At 41.0% G+C, this 23,786-nt stretch overlaps 1 protein-coding gene across 7 annotated transcripts in view; it reads right to left on the bottom strand.

Annotated features, from left to right (window-relative positions):
• Nucleotides 1-465: 465 nt before the first annotated feature.
• ARB2A (ARB2 cotranscriptional regulator A) overlaps nucleotides 466-23,786 on the bottom strand; it is a 219,340-nt gene continuing 196,019 nt past the window's right edge. For 6 of the 7 annotated variants that reach the window (XM_035099875.3, XM_088652800.1, XM_060280200.2 and 3 more), the window contains exon 11: nucleotides 466-3,422. In XM_035099875.3, the coding sequence (XP_034955766.1) occupies nucleotides 3,280-3,422 (143 nt within the window). In that variant the 3' untranslated portion in view covers nucleotides 466-3,279. The remainder of the gene's footprint in view (nucleotides 3,423-23,786) is intronic. The other variant, XM_088652801.1, reaches the window with a different exon arrangement.

The following is a 23,786-nucleotide window of genomic DNA, read 5'->3' as shown; positions in this document are numbered from 1 at the left end:
CAGGCGATTTTTTTTATTGTCAAAAGCTGGGGATATAATTTGTTTGGATAAAATGGTTCCTAAACATACCCTCCGCGACATCCATTCGCAGGGATTCCCATGCAATGTGGTGCCCGATTCATCCTTTCGCTCTATATGTGCCTTTCCTCCCCAGCCCTTTTAACAGTAAACGCGTTCTCCCCTGCCTCGCATTTTTGCAAGGCCTTGCATATTCGTAAACACGTTCAGAGGCCACGCAAATAATTCCAAGTCTTAAACGGCCCAGGTGGAGGAAGATCTTTCTTTCGCGGCTCGCTCTGCTGAGGGGCAACCGAGTCCGTGCGATCCTTCCTGGAAGATGCTACGCTCCCCTTGCCCCTGGCAAACGGGTTTTGTCCGGCCAGCAGCAAATGAACATCCCTTTGGGTTGTTGCGCCTGGCACAGTTGCTTAACAAGACCAGAGACAAGAAAGTCACACGCGCATCTTAAAAGAGAAACCATTTTTTTAATTGGTTCAGTGTAAACAGAAAGAGACAACCCTTTAACAGCTCCCTGTGTGCTTTACAATTGGGTCCAGAAGCAGCGAGAACACAACCCAGGCAACTGCACGAGATACAGAGCAAAGGGCTGGTGGGAGCACACCGGAAGGAGTAGAAATCTCAACCGTGACACTTTGGAGAGAGAAAAAAAACTCGTTTGGTGAGATTTGGCACTTTGCAGAGCCCCAGAGGCTTTCACAAAAGACAGGGTAAAGTCTAAGGGTTGCTGTGGAAAAAGCCCACAAGATCACAGCTAAGGAAAGAAAAACCATGGATAAGCGAAAAGACCAGGTCGACCGTCTACCACCCTGAAGCTGACGTTAAGGTGGGCCCAGGCGGGTGGGTGAAAGAAGAGAGAGGAGCAGTTCCAGATAACAGGGATGTCGGGGGAAAACAGGAGACCGGGACCATCAGGTGGGGGAGATGGTCACCAGGGAAGCGATTAGGAAACTATTCCTGCCGCAACTATGGCTCGTTCATTCTCCCTGCACAGAAGAGTAGGTGTTCAACTTGCTAGTCTGAAAGGTTACCCCTTCACAGAACAGAAGAGGTTAGGCGAGGAAGCGAACGCGCTGAGACAGGCCACCTTCACCTCTGCACTTGGAGCCACTTGACTCTGGCTTTGAATCTGCCCCCAGAGAGATGGCGCTAGCAGGTTTCCGATGGAAGGGAAGCCCTTCTCTCTCTCTCTCTCTCCTTTACACCGACAGGGCCCCTTAACCCGAATTGCGCCCTTTGGGATAATCTTAACAGCAGCGTTTTCAAAGACGTGCGCCAATACGTCTGTTCTGAAATCCCAAAAGCTTCCCTTTCAAACGAGCTGGTGGTGGTATCTAACGAAATCGCCCAGCCACTGAATGCATGCATGAGATGAAATGTGACCCCCTCTTTCGCTCGGGTAACATCTGATAGGGGAGGCCAGGAAAAGTTCAAATGCTCCTTGGTGCCCCGGCGTGCCTACTCGAGCACCAGCCAGGCGCTGCTACTCTGGAAGAGGCCGGGTCGTCATCCGCTGGGGATCCCTCTGCGCAAGCTGCGCGCAGGGCAGCAGCTCCCGGCAGTCAGCTGAGCGAGGCGCCCTGAACCTCGTGGCCTGGCAGAGAACGTGGAGAGGGCGCCCCAGGCTTGGAGTCTGGGTCGGACAGAGCTTTGGGGTGTGTGAGATGAGGCCCATAGGGACCCCACTCCTCTTATCCACACTGGCAACGACTTTGGGGCCTTGAAGCCGGTGAGTTTGCGGAGTTGGGTCGAAGGCAGACCCTATTTGAGCATCATGGTAACTGGAAACACTCGGTGACAACAGATGGACTTTTAGGTCTGCGTGAAATTATAAAGAGTCTGGACTCATTGAAAGCCGTGAGGAATTTAAGGAATGTAAAAACGACGTCATCTTGCTTATAACAAAAGTGATTAGCAACGTCAGTAATACATGCTTCTTTTCTTTCTTTCTTTTTTGCTATTAATATTTCACAGTGTCACCAGACGGTGAAGGTAAAACGAAACTGGCTTCAGGAGTTCAACAGATTGAGTGAGAAAAAAAGATCTTTCGGCAGGGAGGGGGGAAATCGCCCCTACCGGCAAAGGCGGACCCTGTTTCAGCAAGAAATGGAAAACTCTGCTGCCCCGGCCTCGAACCGGGAAGCCCAGGGCGGAGAGGCGGCGTCCTGGGAGCGTCCAGGATTTTTTAAAAAGTTCTTCGCTATCTGATTTGTTACAAAATAGAGATTCTGTTAGAATAAAAAATAAACGTTTCAACCAAGTATTAGAAGCAACATTTTAAATATTGGTATTATTTGCTCTATATTACATTTGTCGCTAAAACATCCTTTTAGGTTTTTTTTAATGACTCAGCAAACTCACTAGGAACCCCATAAGCAAAGAGCGCTCGGTAGTTTTGGAGCATTTGGAAGTAAAATTAAGTCCTCTTTCCATGTTCAGATTTGCTGAAGTCGCGCAAGTCTTCCTCATTAATAAACACCAAACAAAGCACCCACTGATTAAATGTATCGTTTCACTTTGGGTGGCACAGCCTCTCCGCAGCCTGAAGTAGAATGAGTAAAATAGCCATTGCTGGAGTTACACGCGCATCCTAAACACATTGACGCGACACGTAAGTCTCATAGTAGACGTGCAGGGCTAAGGATCGCTACCATTGTGTCAATACAGTTTATTAGGACCCCTGAATTTAAAAAGCACGAAAACATTTTATTATTATTTTTTAAAAACCCGCCCAAAGTGTTTGCGGGAAATCATTAAAAAGCCTAACGCGTGGGCGGGACCATGGTCAGCGGGAGTTGAAGTCCACCATTAAAATCAAGGAGAAATAAATGTGAGCTCCGACTGCGGGGAGGGGCGAGGGGAGGCCCAGTGCCCCGGGGAAGAGGAGGAAGAAGGGCCGGGCGCTAGGACCTGGGAGGCGCCGCGTCCGCCTGCCATCAGCTCGGTGCCGGGCTCTGTCAGGGCAATTAGAGCTGCACCAGGCTGCGCGGTGCGGTGCTGCTGTCAGCCTTAATCTGCGCACTGATGGGCAGCCCGAAATCCCCGCCGCAGCCCACAGGAAGCACAACCAGTGAACCCATATTGCTTTGACAGTTGCACTCATCTAGAAATAATGCAAAACGCTACTTAGATGTAGACACGGCGACCCTGTGCTCTAGGAAGAAAACAATCTAATGAGGGGCTGGGACTGCCGAGCGCCGCCGCCCAGACACGCAGGCAAGCAAGCAGGCGCCGGCTCCCGCCCGCCCGCCTCCCGCCCGGTTACAGCTCCTCGTAGCGGATCCGCTGCGAGCGGCGCGTCGGAGCCGCTTTGCCCGAGCTGCTCCTCGCCTCCATGGCGTCGCCGAAGAAGCGGAAGATCGACGCGTAGCTCTTCCACGAGGTCAGCTCGTGCCGCTCCGTGCCTGCAACACACAAGGAAGAAGAAGCACAGCGTCACTGCCTGCGACTCGGGCGGAGGGAAGGGGGGGGAGGAGGAAGACACTCCGCCCCCCGACGACAGCAAGCCACAGGGGTCAAGTTTAGGAGCGAGACGCAGGCGGCGGCCAGAGCAGCGTCGCCAGGCGTGCAGGCAGCCCCCGCCCTCTCGGATCCCCCCTTTGCTCAACCACAGAGGCACCTTCTTGGCGAAAGGGCACTCGGGCTGCAATCCTACGCACACTGACCCGGGAATGAATGCCCCTGGCATCAAGGGGGCCTTGCTTATTCTGCGTAAGTGCGCAGCTAGGTCTGGGGCTGTGAAAGGTTAGGATCTCCATCAGGGCACGGGAGAGGGGTTTTCTGAAGCCTGGCAGCCCGCAAGGCCTGCCCTCTCATGCAGGCTGCCGGTGCCAAGGCTGATTGTGGCAACTCACAACTGCGAGAGAAGTACTCTGCACATGCTAGGGGGCACTGCCTTCCCCTGCTTCACCAGCCCTGCAGCTTGGCACTGAAAAGAGCTTCTGAACTCTTGACTCAAATTAAGCCCCAGGGAGGGGAAAGGAGTTGTTAACCAGCCTTAAGACAGGAAAAGGGCTCTCACTGAGAAGGGATAGGATTCCAGTTTGGTACTAAGTATCCTGCCTCTTTTCTCCACCAACCATTTAGATCATTCCCAATGGGATTAATTATTTTCATTTACATTTGTTTTAAAGTTCAAGATATTTGTTTTAAAGTTCAAGATACTCCCTGGAAGGACAGATCGTGAAGCTGAGGCTCCAATACTTTGGCCACCTCATGAGAAGAGAAGAATCCTTGGAAAAGACCCTGATGTTGGGAAAGATGGAGGGCACTAGGAGAAGGGGACGACAGAGGACGAGATGGTTGGACAGTGTTCTCGAGGCTACGAGCATGGGTTTGACCAAGCTGCGGGAGGCAGTGCAAGACAGGAGTGCCTGGCGTGCTATGGTCCATGGGGTCACGAAGAGTCGGACACGACTAAATGACTAAACAACAACAACGACAACACAGTTATTCGCATTTTATAGAGAGGAAATCAGGTCTGAAAGCTAATAGTTCTGAAATAAACTTAAGAGAAAACGTGGGAGACTTAGTGGATACATGCCTCATTGGTCCAAATGTAATACAGTAGTACCCTAATCTACTAGGGGCAGGGGCAGAGACTCTCTTATACCTGCAACAGTTACATAGTAACAGATATTTCCCCCCCCTTATCCTTGACAAGCTGAACATGCAAAAATCTTCTCTGCAAAGAGTAAGGATGTAGGAGTAATGCCCTTCTTTGGCAATCGGATCATCCTATTCTGTTTATATTCCCAATTTTTGATGGAACAGAACCTTGGGAAGCTGAACACTTAAGTGGCTTGATTAGCAAGGCGCTCTCAGGCAACAGTATATGTGACCTTGTTTTAGGAAAGCTGGGGTGCCTTTCAAACAGAAGTAGTAATTTCTTTTCTCCAGTGTTTCTTGTTCCCAAAAGACAGCTGCTTAATTAGATACACTTTCCTATATGACCAGTCATTTCACTCTTCTACAAGCAAGAATCAAGTGAACAGACCGAGAAACAACTTTTTTGTGCTTAAAACACCATAAATCTGTATTCTGGAAAAGTGAGATGGATCTGGGATCATTCTTCTTGACATATGCTTTTCCTCTCTCACACTGATTGGCTAAGGAGTCCCAGAACCTTTTACTCCCCTGCATATTTCTTTCATAAACCAAACAGTAACAGCATCTAATAATCCCCCCCCAAAATACCCAGCAACCAGGTGCCCTGAAAGAGTTCAGAGCCCTTCCTATATAATACAATTATGCAGAGATGCTGCTGGGAAGCCTCCAGATCCCAGGCTCCTGTATGATACTTTAACATTGTTAATGATAATTCTCCACTCTGTAATAGTAGGTCATTGCTATGGTTACTCTACAATGGTGCAACACTTTGCTTTCCCCTTCAGCTATTCTCGGAGACCTGGTAACCACATTTGTTGCCTAGCAACAGTTTTGTGAGAGTATCACAATCTGGGAGTTACAACAATAAAGGACATGATGGCCCTGGCCTACCCTGAAGGAGAGCTTTCCTGATGGGTGGTTGGGTGTCTCTGGGATGGGAGTGATACAAAAATATATATATTCTGAGTCCCTGCTGGATCATACCAATGGTAGTAATACTAGCATACCGTTGCAAAGCCACTTCCTTTCAAAACCAACATTCTTACTACCGTACTACTCCCCTAAAGAGATCCCTTTCCAGAGGCAACTATTACACAAAGACCCTTCTACAGTGCATATACATCCCACCGCAGAGGTTTGCTTTTCAAATCTAATTTGCACATATATTCCCCTACACTCTTAACACTTAAGGCAGGTCACTTCAAAAAAGGATATCACTTCCACAGATGCCTTTTATAAAATACATTCAACATCACATACAAGCACCTTTAAAACAAAGGGCTTTGTATCACAGCAAACATCCTGGGGACTTTAAGGACATAAAGAATTCCTTGTAACACAAAGAAAAAGATAGTTAGCACTCTTTCAAAGACAACTCACCTGCCCATAGATAAATCTGGCACACATATCTTGCCCATAGATACATCTTGTAAGTTTTAGCAAATAGACTAAAATTGCAAAAAGACAATTGACCACTTTATATATGCTCTTTTAAACAGGTAGCCACAATTACATTATTTTCCCCACTTCTAATTCCATTTAAGCATAACATACAGGTAGTCAAGAATCTCCATTCACAATTGTTATTTTACATATTAGTACTGTAGGATGCTACTCTGCACAAATATTTTCCACATCTTCCACATCCATAGTGCAATTAACATTTATCCCTTTATGTTGCCACTGATCTCTCTCTCATAAGCCAGTATACATTCATTTGTAAATATAGGCCTACATTTACAATAAATTACTTGCAGAGTGATATGAATGTTTCACTATCACATCTGTTTTCCTTTGTGAACAGCCATCTTCCAAATGCACATGACCAAAAAAAGTGAGAGAAGACACGTGCTAATTGTACTCCCATCCTTTTTTTCTCTCCTTCAATATGTAACCTACACTTTTCCTTAGGAGAGATCATACTTATACTTGCTAGTGTTACTGAGACTATGATCAACTTGTTAAGATTTCCCGTAGCAATCCTCTTATGCCACTTCTCTCCAAAACCAATTCAGGCTTTTGAATCTAGAGGGAACTGATGACTCAATGGGCTAAAGCAATTTTAACTCCCTTTCCTCATTGTCTCTTACCTTGTAACAATCTTACTGATGGATGAACAATTTCCCTTGTGGTACAATCGCTACAATGACTTTTTAGTTTCTACAATTATGATGATCTGTTGCTTGACTAGGATTGCTCTAAAATCTTAGCCCTCTCATATTGTCAAGTATAAATGCTGACTCTTCATAACATTTGAGATGTCACATTTTGCTCATAGATATTCATGGTTAACTATCAGAGAGAGAGGAAAAAAGAGTAGCACATCTTTCCAGGATTTCACACTTATTTTCTCATTATATAACAATTTTGCCAAATGGAAATGAGCAGGAGGCAAAAACATGTATCCAAGTAGTAGCAGGAAATAATAGGCATAAGTCATTTCATGGAAAATGAAATATTCTCACAATAGTCTTTATTCTCACAATAAAGAGAATAAAGTAATGTGTTAAAATATTGATCAAAATCACAGTGAACCACATAGTAAACTTTGGATAGGAAAACAAGTGCAGATCCATTTTCTACACAGACTTTTGTATGGGACATGAAAAAAAATATCCACAGAGGGACAAAGGAAGAGGAATGAGAACAACATTTTGTCTCACTCCCACCATGGCTCTGCTTCTTTATACTAATCTAAGTTAGGGAATCAATGTAGGAAAGCAGGATTCTTTTGGCATGTATTATTTCTGGGATCAGGAACCAGGAAATCAAATTACAGTGCCTCTGTATATGGCTACCCACTTTTCAGCTAATGTAAAATTAAGAAGACACTGGGCTTCAGCAGCACATTTTTAGGGACAATGAAGCTTCGACAACGAAATTGCTTCGAAAGCATCTTTTTGATATAGAAGAACTTGCACTGCCGTCCCTGAGGAACAAACTCATAAAAACTTCATTTATAATAGCCCTCTGTTCTGGCACCTGCTGGACTCTGGAGGCTCACCTCCTCTCTTTGCTTTTTTTGGCTACTTTTGGCAGTGCCCTACATTCTTTTTTCTTATGGAAAATGATGGTAACAAAAAACGCAATCCCAACCATGTCTACTCAGGAGTAAGTCTTACTCAGTGAGGCTTACTCCTAGTAAGCGGAGTTAGGATTGCAACCTAAGGCAATAGCTAATTGAGGCTTCTTAATTCCTATCTAAAGGGACCCAGGTGGCGCTGTGGGTTAAACCACAGAGTCTAGGGCTTGCTGATCAGAAGGTCGGCGGTTTGAATCCCTGCAATGGGGTGAGCTCCCGTTGCTTGGTCCCAGCTCCTACCAACCTAGCAGTTCGAAAGCACATCAAAGTGCAAGTAGATAAATTGGGACCGCTCTGGTGGGAAGGTAAAGGGCGTTTCCGTGTGCTGCTCTGGTTCGCCAGAAGCAGCTTTGTCATGCTGGCCACATGACCCGGAAGCTGTCTGCGGACAAACGCTGGCTCCCTCGGCCTATAGAGCGAGATGAGCGCCGCAACCCCAGAGTCGGACACGACTGGACCTGATGGTCAGGGGCACATTTACCTTTAATTCCTATCTAGCCTATTGTTTTTATATAGGAACTTCATGAAATGCTTGGTTGAAAAAATGTAGCTAGATGTCTATGATCAAAGTCAATGATCACCACATAGCTGAACTGACTGAAATGTCATCATTGGGAGAGGCAGCTATTAGTATAAGTTCTTTGCTGAAGGACAAAACTGGAGGCTGAAATATGTGTATCAAGTCAATAAAAACTATTCAAATTCAGTGCAGCCACACTGAGCAATGCAATAGAATAAAGCCACAAAAACAACTTCAAGAAATAAACCTTATGGGATTTAAGCAATCTGAGAAGTATGGTGTAATGAGAGGGTGTATTAAAATCAATGAGTGGGAGAAGGCAAGAACAACCTAGAATCTTGCTACCCTTAAGATTTTTCAATTGTACCAGAAGCACTGAACACAAAGAGCTCATGTAGTTTCACAGGTGACTGTTTCAAGATATCATTAATTTGCAAGGCAGCCATTTAAAAATCTGAGGCAATTTAAAATGTGGCAATTTAAAGATGAATGCAGAAGAAATGCAAAATGGATCCATGCTAGTCAAAGGAAGCAATAATTTATAAAATACTAAGTGAAAAATAGTAAACACAAAGTGGACCTACTAATGAATGATTTAATTGGTCTAAAAGCGGTATGATAGTAGATAGTTTTAATATCAGTCTAAAAATATAGAAAAGTAGTACTGATGAACAATGGAGACCTTGTCAAGATAGCTGTTGGATTAGAAAAAAAACACAGATGTGGGAATACTTAGAAAAAAATAATATACAAATCAGTAGGTCTGGATGACAAGCATCACAGAGTCGTAAGGGAATTAGTTAATGAATTTGCTGAACTACTAGCAATTATTTCTGAAAACTCATGCAGAATCAGGAAGATGCCAGAGCACTGCTGTGGGTGGGAAGCAACTATTGTATTACGAAGAAGAAGAAGAAGAAGAAGAAGAAGAAGAAGAAGAAGAAGAAGAAGAAGAAGAAGAAGAAGAAGAAGAAGAGGAAGAAGAGGAAGAAGAGGAAGAAGAAGAAGAAATCACTTGTGGCAAATTTGACTGCAATTCAGAGAAAATAATAATGGTATTCTTAAAAGGGGAAAAATCCACACATACCTACAAGGTAATGAGAAATTTAGGAATAAATAGAAGTAGACATGCCAATAATTATATCACACCGAATTACTAAATGTCTAGGTCAGGCATCCCCAAACTTCGGCCCTCCAGATGTTTTGGACTACAATTCCTATCTCCCCCAACCACTGGTCGTGTTAGCTAGGGATCATGGGAGTTGTAGGCCAAAACATCTGGAGGGCCGCAGTTTGGGGATGCCTGGTCTAGACATGGATGATTGTCTGCTTGCCCAGTACAGTAATGGTTTTCCTGGAGATCTGCATAAAGAACTGCAGTATTATTAGCCTAGGGTTGACAAGTTTCCATTACCTCCCGTTTGTATACAGGCAGAGCTAGATAACTGGGGCAGAAGCAACATAACTAGGGGCAGAAGCAACATTTCTAGAATTAGAATTAGACAATGAATAATGATATGTGGTTTAGATAATTTGCAGACAGGTATGCTGGATCTTGGGTCAAGCCCTCTTCTTTAAACACGGGGAAATTCAGTGGTTACACTAAAGGCATGGCTGCCATATGAAGTGTGGTGGCCCTCTCATGAATCCAAGTGAACTTATGTTCTACACTATTTCATGGGTTGATACCTGTAATTTTTACAAAAGCTTATTTTCAAATATGTTCATTGATGTTATATGCCTAGTTTTTAAAGCCTAAATTAATCTCCCTTTCTGTACTACTTCCTCTAGCAAAATTTGTAGAGTGCTGTCATATCACTTCCCAGTCTCCTTTTTATAAGCTAAAGGGGCAAAAACTTTGAAACATCTACTCAGAAAATACTTTTTATTCTTTAACCAACCTGATTGCTTTTTGCATGGATTCCATTTTGAATATTTTTTATTCAAATGGGTAACCAACATGAAGCGTTTTTCTAGATGTGGTCTTATCAGCACCTAGTACGAGGGTACCAATAATTCTTTTGTTCCTACCAAAGTTTCCTACCCTAATAAATCCAAGAACAGACTTTGGCTTCTAAGCTTGTAGATGTAGAATTTACTTTTTCCTCTTTGCAACAGCATCACATTGGTAGTTCACTTTCACCTCGTGACCACCCAGTATCTTGAAATCTCTTTCTTCCCCAGTTGTTCCTACTTGATGAGCCCACAGTCCCAAATGCATGACCTTACACATATTGAATTTTCTTGTATTTTTATTATTACACCAGTTCATGAGAGCATCTATTTCAGTCTGCATAATTTCCTGATCCTTCCTTGTATTGACACTGCCTCCTCGCTCAGTATCAGCTGCAAATTTAATCAAAACACCCCTACTTCTCTTTCTATTACTAATAAAAATACTGAATAATCTTCAGCCTAAGAATGGTCACAGGGATATTCTACTGCTGATGGATCTCTGTATTTTAATGTTTGATGGATTTCTGTATTTTAGAATTTCTGTTTTGTTGGAAGCCGCCCAGAGTGGCTGAGGGAACCCGGCCAGATGGGCGGGGTATAAATAATAAATTATTATTATTATTATTATTATTATTATTTCCAATTAGAATTCCAATTAGAATTTTTACTTTTAGTAAACCCTTTTGTATTTTTCTCTTTCTCCATAGTCTTAGGGTCACATTAGACATTATAATTTAGAAGTATACTGCAAATAGCCTATGCATACTTCACATGTTAGGGGATATGTTGTAGGTTTCATAGAATAGCAATTTTAAACATCCACTGAAGCATTTTGATTCACATAGCAAGCTGGCTGTTGCCTTTATTCCTGTTGTTCAGTGCCACTACATTCCAACAGTCATTGAAAATTCAGGGAGCCTGGTAATACTAGGCTTATGATAAGGCTGGAGGATACAGATTGGTCCTCTTCATGTTGCTAAGTGTTAGCAGTTCTATTAAAGTGTCCACTTACACATTAAATGTTTAATATGTAATGTGTAAAAGTGTTCACTAACACATGCATGATATGGTCGCACATAACAAGGATTTGAGGTTAACATCACCTTGCCGAGAAAGGTCCGTATAGTTAAAGCTATGGTTTTCCCAGTAGTGATGTATGGAAGTGAGAGCTGGACCATAAAGAAGGCTGATTGCCAAAGAATTGATGCTTTTGAATTATGGTGCTGGAGGAGACTCTTGAGAGTCCCATGGACTGCAAGAAGAACAAACCTATCCATTCTGAAGGAAATCGGAAATCAGCCCCGAGTGTTCAGTGGAAGGACAGATCGTGAAGCTGAGGCTCCAATACTTTGGCCACCTCATGGGAAAACTCCCTGGAAAAGACCGTGGTGTTGGGAAAGATTGAGGGCATAAGGAGAAGGGGACGACAGAGTACGAGATGGTTGGACAGTGTTATCGAAGCTAACAACATGAGTCTGACCAAACTGTGGGAGGCAGTGGAAGACAGGAGTGCCTGGCGTGCTCTGGTCCATGGGGTCACAAAGAGTCATAGAGTCATAGAGTTGGAAGAGACCACAAGGGCCATCCAGTCCAACCCCCTGCCAAGCAGGAAACACCATCAAAGCATTCTTGACATATGCCTGTCAAGCCTCTGCTTAAAGACCTCCAAAGAAGGAGACTCCACCACACTCCTTGGTAGCAAATTCCACTGTCGAACAGCTCTTACTGTCAGGAAGTTCTTCCTAATGTTTAGGTGGAATCTTCTTTCTTGAATCCATTGCTCCGTGTCCGCTTCTCTGGAGCAGCAGAAAACAACCTTTCTCCCTCCTCTATATGACATCCTTTTATATATTTGAACATGGCTATCATATCACCCCTTAACCTTCTCTTCTCCAGGGTAAACATACCCAGCTCCCTAAGCCGTTCCTCATAAGGCATCGTTTCCAGGCCTTTGACCATTTTGGTTGCCCTCCACTGGACACGTTCCAGCTTGTCAGTATCCTTCTTGAACTGTGGTGCCCAGAACTGGACACAGTACTCCAGGTGAGGTCTGACCAGAGCAGAATACAGTGGTACTATTACCTCCCTTGATCTAGATGCTATACTCCTATTGATGCGGCCCAGAATTGCATTGGCTTTTTTAGCTGCTGCATCACACTGCTGACTCATGTCAAGTTTGTGGTCTACCAAGACTCCTAGATCCTTTTCACATGTACTGCTCTCAAGCCAGGTGTCACCCATCCTGTATTTGTGCCTTTCACCCCCCCAAGTGTAGTACTTTACATTTCTCCTTGTTAAAATTCATCTTGTTTGCTTTGGCCCAGTTGTCTAATCTGTTAAGGTCATTTTGAAGTGTGATCCTGTCCTCTGGGGTATTAGCCACCCCTCCCAATTTGGTGTCATCTGCAGACACGACTAAACAACAACAAAGCAGGCATTTGCCCTCATGCAGCTCTAAAACGATCTTCAGTCTGATAATAACAGGTAGTAAGACAGACATAGGGATGCGGGTGGCGCTGTGGGTTAAACCACAGAGCCTAGGGCTTGCCGATCAGAAGGTCGGCGGTTCGAATCCCCACGACGGGGTGAGCTCCTGTTGCTCAATCCCTGCTCCTGCCAACCTAGCAGTTTGAAAGCACGTCAAAGTGCAAGTAGATAAATACCGTAGGTACCGCTACAGTGGGAAGGTAAATGGCGTTTCCGTGTGCTGCTCTGGTTTGCCAGAAGTGGCTTTGTCATGCTGGCCACATGACCTGGAAGCTGTTCACCGGTTCCCTTGGCCAATAACGCAAGATGAGCGCCGCAACCCCAGAGTCGGTCACGACGGACTGGACCTAATGGTCAGGGGTCCCTTTACCTTTTAAGACAGACATAACATAAAGTTGCATAGAGCACGTGTCAACTAATGACTCAGTCCAGTAAAACTTGTTTTGTGTAAAATAAAAAAGATGGACTTATTCTAAAACAAATCCACTCCTTCATAAAGACTCCACACAGACTGCTGAACACATATGCAAAGATACAGTGAGCATGCAATGGGCCTCTTCACTTAATAGGATATGTATGGCTTAGGTCTGGTCAGTAGCACGCTTGAAAGCAAACATTATGTGGGCTGCTGTCAGACTCATGCAGTGAGCATACCATTGCGTGAACCGGAGTCTTCACACGAAGGATGTCCACACAGCTGCTACATAGCTGTCAAGTTTTCCCTTTTCTCGTGAGGAAGCCTATTCAGCATAAGGGAATTTCCCTTAAAAAAAGGGAGAACTTGACAGCTATGAGCTGCTATGATATGCGATTGTGGTGCATCCAAAAGGGTGCCATGATTATACAAATAAAGGAGGCATATGGACAGCCTTCATATCAAGGCACCAGTCCACACAATTGGTGTTTTTTTTTTGTGAGCTTTGCTGAGCTTCAACATAACAGTGCTCTCTGCTTGTGTTGAGGTTGCCAGTGTGAATCAAGAATTTACCTAGCAGTAAGGCCCACTGATCTTATTAGGCTTACTTCTGAGTAGAGATATTTTACTGTTCATTGCTTAACAAGAATATCTGTACCTACTGGTGTTGTTTTCTTACCTCTGCAGTACTCTAATAGGAGAACTGGCACCTAACACACTTCTCCTTTCTATGTGAATGTTAAAAGCACAAAGTATTGTGAATTGAAAGTATTGTGAATCTGTCAAGCCTCATTGCAGCAGCTGGTTTTTAAAGCTGTTCTGTTTTCAAACACAGTATTTATTTTTGTAAGCATCTTATAGCTTAATAAATCCACATGGATCATTTATTCTTAGAATTGAATTAAATGACAACTGGTGTCCTAAGTTCATGTTAGGTACATTTAAACAAGATAATATCTTATTTGCGAAGTCCACTAATCAAATGAAATTATGCAAAGCACCAGAGAAACAGCCAAAACAACCACCTGAACATTAACCAACAATTCCTTGAGACATGCGCACAGCAGGGGTTTGGGACAGGGGTGGGGGTGGGGACAGGACAAACAGCATGATGTATAAAAGGGACATTAGAAAAGATGATGCCATGGAATCATACATTGTGCTGTAGCGTCAAAGGGGAATTCATTTAAAGATAAATGCAATGATTAATAGTAAGTTCATAAGTAATTGACAGATCAAGGACAGACCCGAGAAACCATATAAATACATACATCTGAAAAGAAAATGCACTTCTTTTATTCCAAGCAAGGATTGAAATTTAAGAGGAGGATTCTCCTTGAAAATAATGCCATTGTGAATAACAAGGGTACTCGGGGAATATATTGTTTTCTGCAGAGTTAAAATGGGCAAGTCTGCAGCCTACATAATTGAGATGTGTGTGGGAGAATGTTATGGGTATGTTCACATCTAGGCTAATTCTAGACCAACATCAAAACCTCAATTTCTGTAGTGTTTTTACACAGTTTTATACCAATCTCTCCACTCCTATTTTGCCTCCTCTTTTTTTCATGGCATGCACACCATCCAGGGCAAAATATTGTGTTAATCCCATGTCACTTGTTTTCCCACACAGTTATCAGATTCAAACTGTGCCTTAAAATTCTACAATGAAGCAAAACATGAGGTGGATGTAGCTTTTACTTCTTGCCACATTTACGGATGGATGGATGACAGGCCTGGGGGAAGAAGAGACAAGAGTAGCCATGGCCATCTTGTCCCTTGAAGCCTTGGATCTTTTAAAAGTACCAGGTAACATGTTTTTCACAGGGGATTCTTCTCTGTTTGGCATTTCCCCCTTTCATTTCCACACAAATAGAAGTACCCCCATTTTGCAACTCCCATAATCCACGTAATTGGCATGCATGTTTCTACTACCGGTACTAACAGCAGCAGCAAGGAAACACCAGCCAAAAATACCGAGCAGAAAATTGTGTGACTGGTAGAGGGAGAGTGAAATAGCTGCCCCAGGAATCAAATGCAAGACAGAGCTGTATGTGTCATTTGGCTGGCTCTGTGCCCTCCCAGCCAGCCTGCTGCTCTCAGATGCTGTGTCCCATTGCCAGTGTGGATGTAAAACTAAGAGATTAATCTGGTCAGTTTCTGTACACAAAATGGGAGGTGCGTGAGGGTGATACCTTCTCATTCAACTCAGGCAGCAAAATATCTTGGGCTGATCCTGACCCCACAGGTGCACCAAAATCACAGCGATGAGATAATGTACAATCCACATTTATTTGAATGATCATTTTCTTTTATGTTGTGCTATTGTGGAAAATTTAGTAACCCTAACAAACAATACGTTCATCTGAATTTCATAAGAGAAATGTAAACTTAAATTATCATTTTCTTTTTGACTGTGTCTCAGCAGTCCAAGCAAATATATTGTCTTTAAGTTTTTATTGCACAGCAAATATTGATCTAGGTCAGGCACCCCCAAACTGCGGCCCTCCAGATGTTTTAGCCTACAACTCCCATGATCCCTAGCTAACAGGACCAGGGTCAGGGAATTGTAGCCCAAAACATCTGGAGGGCCAAAGTTTGGGGATGCCTGATCTAGGTTTTCCATGGAACGTGCATTAAATAGTCAAAACTATGAAGCTACAGGAATTTTCCATACTTCTCCACAAAATACGAAGAAGGAATGTATTTCAGTTTTAGAACCAAAACAACTTTAGTAGAAAGTAAGTTGTGGAACATGGATCATTTTGTCAAAAGCAGTTTAAAACCAAAAACAAAAAGTTAGTGGTCATGGGATAAGAAGGCAGGTCCTCTAATGGATCAGTAACTATTTAAAGAAACCAAGAGAGTAGGAATAATGGACAGTTGTCACAATGAAAGGATGTAACAAGTGGGGTTCCCAAGATCCTGCACTGGACCGGTGCTTTTAAATTTGTTCATACATTAACTGCAGTTAGAGGTGAGCAGGCCAAGTCTTTTGTGACACCAAATTGTTGAGAGTGATAAAACAAAAAACTGGATGAATGAGCATTAAAATGGCAAATGTGTTTCAATTTAAAAGGATGTTAAATACTAAAATACAATTAAGCATTATGTTCACGAGCCTTGAACTCATGTGCTCCCTTCTCCCCTCTGGAGTGGCTGTGAGGAGATCTGAAGTTTTCACTTCCATTTTTAATTAGCAGCTGCTTAGCAAACTTCAAACTCTGCTTAATATTAACTATGTTTTATTGAATTCAAGCTGGGGCTGCAAAGGAAGATATGAAGAATTGGGAGTGCACTCCCACTTCTTCCTTTGATGTTGAATCACCTGACATTGGATGATTGGCAGATAGGCAGTCCCACACATCTGGCTCTAAACCACAAGCCAAATACAGTTCCCCATCCCTGCACTAAACAATAGTTTAGCATTATGTCCAGAAGCAGCCAATATGTACAAAATCTATACAGCCCAATTACACAGTACTGCTTTTTTAGCTGGAGTGGAAGGGAGGATAACTTCATTGTTACACCAAACAAATTTATACTGATGCAGTGAATATTGACCCCCTGCTTATTAGAGTGATCTTTGGTGGTCTCTGCTAATGAACATTGCTGAAAAAGGCAGACAATGGTTATCTAGTCTACGATTTTATGGATAGTGATCATTGCTACGGGTCAAGTACACCAATAGTGCAATCATAAAGTTAATAACCTCTGCCTTAAGAGCTTTACATGAGAGTGTCTCAGAAGAACATTGCTTCTTTTAACACACAGCCTTTTGAGATACATTATTTATAATTTATAGCTAATCCGAAGCAGAAAGATTTTCCCATGCAAGTTATAGTAATCAATACAACTCTGTGCCTATTATAATCCAATGAGTCAAAGAAAGAGAAAAAGCTAGATAAAAGCTGCAGCTCTGCAAATGAATCAGTAGTTTACATTAGATGTGCAAAAAAATGTACTGTAAAAGCATATTGGAGAAATTGCCTTTGATACTGCAATTCCACAGCTGAATGTCAGACTGGAAATGAAATTATATATATATATATATATATATATATATATATATATATATATATATATATTCAAGCTATAAGTGTGTTATTTTATTTCACATGTATCACACTCGACCCTTATTTTTTCTAACTTAAAACATAAAAAATGGTTCACAGTGGCCTAATGCTTGTAGTTCAAAGTGAACTCAAAAAGTCTTTCAGATATGAGTTTTGTCAAACAGGGCTCACATGGAAATTAGCACATGCGGCTGAAAGCATTCATTGTATTAATTAGTAATCAATCCATTCATTAATCACAGTTTTAAAATGAGAATTATTTAACTGAAGCTGTACTTGGTGAAAGGATGTTTTGTTCTGATGGCATTGTTGTACACAATCTGTTTGCAACTCTTGAATCAAACAATGTGTTTAAATTGTCTTCTAAATGAAACATTCTTTATCAGTCAAAAGAAACTAATATTTTAATTGCATACTAGTAGCTGTGAGTTTCATTAAGAATTTTGATGAAAAGTCTAAAAGGTGAATGAAACTAGATGTACTTAATGAAGTTACCCATTTTCTGGCATTTTGAGTCTTCAAATGAGAGTATATAGAAACAAAAATAATCAGGAGACTCCGGATAAAGTCCTTAGTTGGAGTCCATAATACATTGGAATCACAACAGTCCCATTAGATTAGCATTAAAGGAATGGCCCTAGAATGACAGCCACCTAAGTGGGGGTCTCTTTCTACTTTCAGCAGAAGCAAAAATTCCAGGCATGAGATTTGGGAAGACAGATATTATAGAATAACATCAATTATTTCAAAATAATGTGCTGTGATCTCCATCATACAGAAAATCACTGAGTTATCCTACTTGAGTTGTGTTGTTTGAAACCAAACAACATCTTAAAATCTGCTGGCGAGTATGCCACACTGCATGACAATTGGGCAACATTTGTCTCTTTTTTGTATCTGCTTGTGATAGTTGTTACTAGAATCTAAAGAAAGACTAATCCTATTCCTTTCAGGTGAAGTGGAATAACAAGGGGCATATAACATATGTGTGTGTTAATTCTCAAAAGTCTCCTTGTTGTACAGAGATGTTTAAAAGTTTTCACAACTTAACATATTGAAACCATACCTACAATTACAAGTCCCAGGTTTGGTTTACAATAAAAATCAAGATGGTGTAATGGAAAAGAATTGGTGAACAGCAATTCTAAGTCATCATCTATAAAATATATAAGCTGCAATGCCAAAACACCAATGAACAAACACCAAGGGAAAGGAGTTCTAAAAACAAGTAGTATCAGGGAGAAATCGTTCTGTTTAGCATATAGTTCTACCTCTACTGCCTCTATGCCTAATAATTGTTGGCCCATGGGGTTTTGTTGTTGCTCCGTTTAACAAGTCCTAGACATTTTGTATAAATAAGTTTTTGTGTTATGTTTTAAAGACAGACTTGGTCTGAGGAACATGCTGCCATGGAAACAGAGTAATGTCTGGAGGGGCCAAATGCGAAACATAGTTTAAATTTCAGTCAGTATCAATCACTAGTATTATAAAGGAAATATGGCAACTTTGTTAGTAGGGCCCTTTCCTTTGGCAGGTGCTGAGTCCCAGCAGAGAAATGGTAGAATAATTCACTGTAGACTGGGACCGCCAGTGTATTCTACAGGAAGCAGAGTCCAAGCATTAACTTTGATCTGAGGCCCTTGCTAAAAAAACCCCCCAAACCAGTTCCTGATGTTCACCTTGTTCAATATTCTTGTTCAATATCCTGTATAACAGAATTGAAGAATCTTTTTTAGTCCAGTGGCCACATTCCCTTATACAGTATGAACTTTCCAGTGGCTGCACACCTACTTATTTTTAAATACAGAGTTTGTGAAAAGCTTTATTTTTTAAAAATCAACCATATAAGATGACTAGATCATGCCTTTATAGAGGGTTATTGACACACAACAAATTGGATGTTGCCTTTATAATACTGTTTTTAAAAATGGGGTGGTGCAGTGAAATGACATGCTAATTTAAAGGATAAACCTTCTGCTGAAAGATGCAGATCATCTAAAGTGCGGTTATCTACTGGAAGCAAAAGTGGCAGGTTGAACTGAAGCCAATAGTAGTAGTCTAAACCAGCAGCATTAGCAAATGTGAGCACAAGAGCTTGAAGGTTAGTGTTTGTAAGGGACTGTATGAGTTAATGCAAAAACTGACATTTCTACAGGAAAAAAAAGAAGGGAAGCATAGCATAGAGCCAATAAAGATGAATGTATAATGTAAACATGCAATAGTATAAGATAGTTTTAAACATTGTAACGATAATGTGCTAAATTAGGAGCATTTGGTTTTCTAATTAACATTTCCAAATGTCTGAAACAACCCTACGCCTAATAGCAGGATCAAAGAGTTCCCATTTATCTTTGGAAAGCATTCTACATTAGTTTTTTTTTCCTGTTGCCACAATGACTAAGATGCTTTGCACTGATAAGTCTTAGTGATATGATAGTGACTATTTTTGGTAGTCCACTGAGTTTTTGATAACTAAACATTAAAAATAGGATGTGCCGTATGTTCTGGTTTAGTTGTTACTCAGCCTACATCTAATAAAAATACTCTGAAAATTAGACTTTAATGTGGATCATTATTTGAACTCACAAGTCACACATGTGCCATATATTAACATGTTTCAAAATAGGCACAAACTACTTCTGTAAACCTACATCCCCTCAGTAAACCTTGATGCATGTTTCTAAATAATATGCATTGAAAGGGGTAATTTTGATCACCATGATGGTAAAATTGTAGCTTTGCAGTCTGTATTTCAGATAGACTAGATCTTTAGTGAAACTGGTATCATTGCAATGGTTGAAACTACCTGGAAGTTGGTGCATTACACATTTTATTCCCAGAGACAGTCCAGGGTTTGGGGTGCCTTGGGCAATCTGGAGAGCTCCCTCTTTTATTGGTGGGTAATGGCAGCTTACATGGCCAGAGCAATAAGAACAGCATCATTACAATTTCTCTTAATGCCCCAGAACACTACTTCAGGGGCATTGTGGGAAATTCCAATTGCAAAGGAAAGGGGATCTAGGGCAGATGTTAATAGTGGGGCTTAAAGGCGTGCTTGGGCCCTGGCAGCTGTCCAAAGGTGTCAGGTGCCAAAACTGGTCCTGGGTAGATGTGTGACCATTCAAACTATTCAAGAATCACCCCTCTGGAAAAGCAAGAGAAAACTCATATAGGTTCAGGAGGGTTGAAGTCTTACGAATCTTAAATGTAAAGGGACTCTTTTCATGCTAAAAAAAATAGTTCAAGGAAATGTTTAAATAGAAGATACTGAAATCACCTCTAAGTTCAGTATGTTTCAGATGCAACAATTAAATTAGTTTGCACTAGTGACTGTACAATTTACAATGGCTAGAATATATAGTTGATTTCTCTGCTACATTATAACCTGTATTAACAGTATTCACAAATGTCAGAAATAGCATAAGAGGATCAAATAGGTGTTTTTTAACAAATGTTATTTATGAAAGTTTTATTCTATGGCTTATGCTGTTTGTAAATTGTTTGTAAGAATGCTCTTCAGTGGCAGCAATTACTGTAAGGTTTACACGTCTATTTCTTTTTAGAGTACATAGTATACTGTAATATAACAGGGCTGTAATTTTCATGCTACTGGTTTCAGAGTCAAAAGTGCTCCTTTAGAGCAGTAAAACAGAAAATGTGGCCTATAAATAACTTACATTTGAGTTTAGGTATTATGGTAAATAAGATTATTATACTCTTAAACAAATCTGCTTGTTACCTATGGCATTTTTATTTTGTCATATAATTATTTCATGTATATCTCTTCACAGATGTATAAAATATATTTTCAGGAAAATTGCCACAAAGTGTTGTTAATATGCTGAAAAGTGGTATATTTGTGTATTAGGTACTATAATAATAGATATGAAACATATTTGTATTCATAGATAGCTGCCAAATAGCATTTTGTTACAGTACAAACAGGTTGATATTATTAAAATGAAATAGCTCATGACTTATCTGTTTTTCAAATTCAAAGATGTTTGGATCTAAACAGCTACTTGGGATAGCGTTTTGTAAGGGGCTTGTGTTAGCTGAATTAAATTGTAAAGTTTTATTTCTTTGACACCTGACACCCCCTTCATATCCTATCACAAGCTGCTTTTGATTCTTCCCTCAGTTTCAAAAGCAGTTTGCCAGAAAACATGAGAAAACGCTGTTCAAGGAACACAAATCTAATGTCTCTCTGGGCTCATAGAACTAGTTTCATGGTTCTTGGATGCTTGTCACAGTTCAAAAAGTGTGACGGTGCCTACTTCAGTGTTAATAGATACACAGCTATGGATTTCAACAGCCTTCTATAAATTCAATTAAATCAAGCTGTATTTCTATTTAACAAATCGTTTCCATTGTTTCATATCTGCCCATCATGACTACTGTTAATCGGGTATTGGCAGTAAAGTAAATCTAAACCCTACACAAGGATAGAGAAAGAAAGTTTATTGAAGGTAGTGTTGCACTAAAATCCTAAGAAGGTATAGAGTCCATTAAGTTAGAAATCTGAAGTGGGGAGGGAAATTCTTCCCAAACTTCTATTGGCGGAATCTTATGGTTAAAGTAAGAATCTCCCTCACCAAAACACGATGTTAATTTTGAGATGTAAAAAATAAACCAAGGAGGTAGCTGAAATAGAAAAAGCAATACTAATGAGTGGCTTCAACTGTTTAAAAAATGAGTGCATCAATTCATATGTTCTTTCTGGATATAATAAATGATGTTTTATGACATTTTGGTAATAAGGACCACCAAGAGCAGAAGTGATTCTTGATTTAAACACAAGATCAGGTGCAAATGTGCTTTCACAATCATACCTATATGAGTGGAATATATTCCTTCATCAATATTCAGGAGGGGAAGTTTCTCAAAAATGAAGGTACTGAAGGTTGAAATATCATTACGAAGCGTGTAGTTTATATAAAACAACTGTAATATAGATTCAATAGGAATCTATAGGACTCATCAGAAAAGACTCAAAAGCGCCAAAGGATGCTCATAGACAAAATGCAAATTAAGGAAGCTATGAATGGCATGAGGAATTATATTTAAATTGTGCTCACATGAGGAAATTGAAAAAAGAGCACAAACTGGGAAACAAAATACAAATTCACTGTAAGAAAAGGCAAAAATATAAATATAAAAACCAATAACAAATGTATATTTACTGGAAGTGAGCCAGAAGAACAGTAGCCCGGTTTACATGTAACACTAAACCATGGTTTAGCACTAAATGGACAAGACTCTGTGAGTTGAATGAAGCTTTGGGTTTGCTGCTTTTGCTTTCCCTCTGCTCCTCTAATGTACTTGGGAGGACTTCTGCCAAGTTTAGTTTCTCTTCCAATGTAGTAGTTCCAGACAGGTGTTTATTGTGGAATTTATGCTTCTCTTGCATGTAAATTTGCTACTGTTAACATGAAGTCATCCGCTCCCCCAGTACATTTTTCATGGAAAATTACACAGGTTGTTTTTTAAAAAACCTGTTGCCAGATATGTGTTTGTGATATTACACTCCCATTTGAAAGCACACTATGGCACTGAGGCACTTTATTCATAATAAACACCTGTATCGGGCATGGCTCTAACTTGGCTGCAACCAACTAGATAAAGATCTTGAAGTGAAAAGGCTTACTGGAAATCATTTGTCCAGGAAGAGAAAACATTTACAAAAGAATTGAAAAGAAAACTGTACCGGTAAATATAATGCCAATATGTAAACTTACATTGCAGCCACAGGCGAGTCCAGTTTAGTTTGTGTTGGGGGTGGAGAAGATGTCTTAGGGGAACACTACAGAAATCAATAACTTTATGAACAACGTAGAGTAAGAGACTAGATTATCTCTATTTCACAATACAATACTGGATCTTGGGCTATCCAATAAAACGGATGGGCTGTAGTAGACTGAAACAGATATTTCTTTACACAATATATAAAAGTAATGGAATTTACTGCACATTGGGGAAATGGTCCTCATTTAGATGGCTATGAAAAGGATTAGACAAATTCATGAAAGATAAATCTATCAACTGTTATTAGTTAGGAGTGCTAAGTGGGTTCTCCATGTTCAGAAGCAGTATATCACCCATCACAAAAAAGGAATAAAACAGGGCTATCACTCTCATGTCCTATTTGATACCTTTCTACTATTGGAAGCAGAATTCAAGACTAGAACTTGGTCCAATTCAGCAAGGCAATTTTTTTTATAGTGGTGCCAAACATTGTAATATCATAGTTGAGCTTTCATTATGCATAAAACTTGGAATGTGAAAAGAGATGAATTATTTCCATTGATTAAAAAATGATGGTTCAATAACCACCTGTGGATTCCCTGATACATACCAGGGAGTGACAGGGACTAAACAACTGCACAGCTTGATGACACAGGTGCCTGGAGTTTTTATGCCAGTGGATGGGTTTGATGCCAATGAATGTGTGAAGGAGTTCCTTTGTCACACCATTTGGAAATCTTTTAACTGAATTGATTTATATATTTAGGGGAAAAATGGGTATTATACTCCTCCTTTGATTATATCACATTGGAATGCAGATAGGGGAATCACGTGTCTCTGTGCTAAATTACAAACATTCTCTCTGCCACGTTAGCTTTT

This window comes from Zootoca vivipara, chromosome 10 (assembly GCF_965207765.1).
Source record: "Zootoca vivipara chromosome 10, rZooViv2.hap1.1, whole genome shotgun sequence".
Lineage (NCBI taxonomy): Eukaryota > Metazoa > Chordata > Lepidosauria > Squamata > Lacertidae > Zootoca > Zootoca vivipara.
The sequence above is the reverse complement of the archived record's forward strand: the minus strand, read 5'-3'. Positions and strand labels throughout refer to the sequence as shown.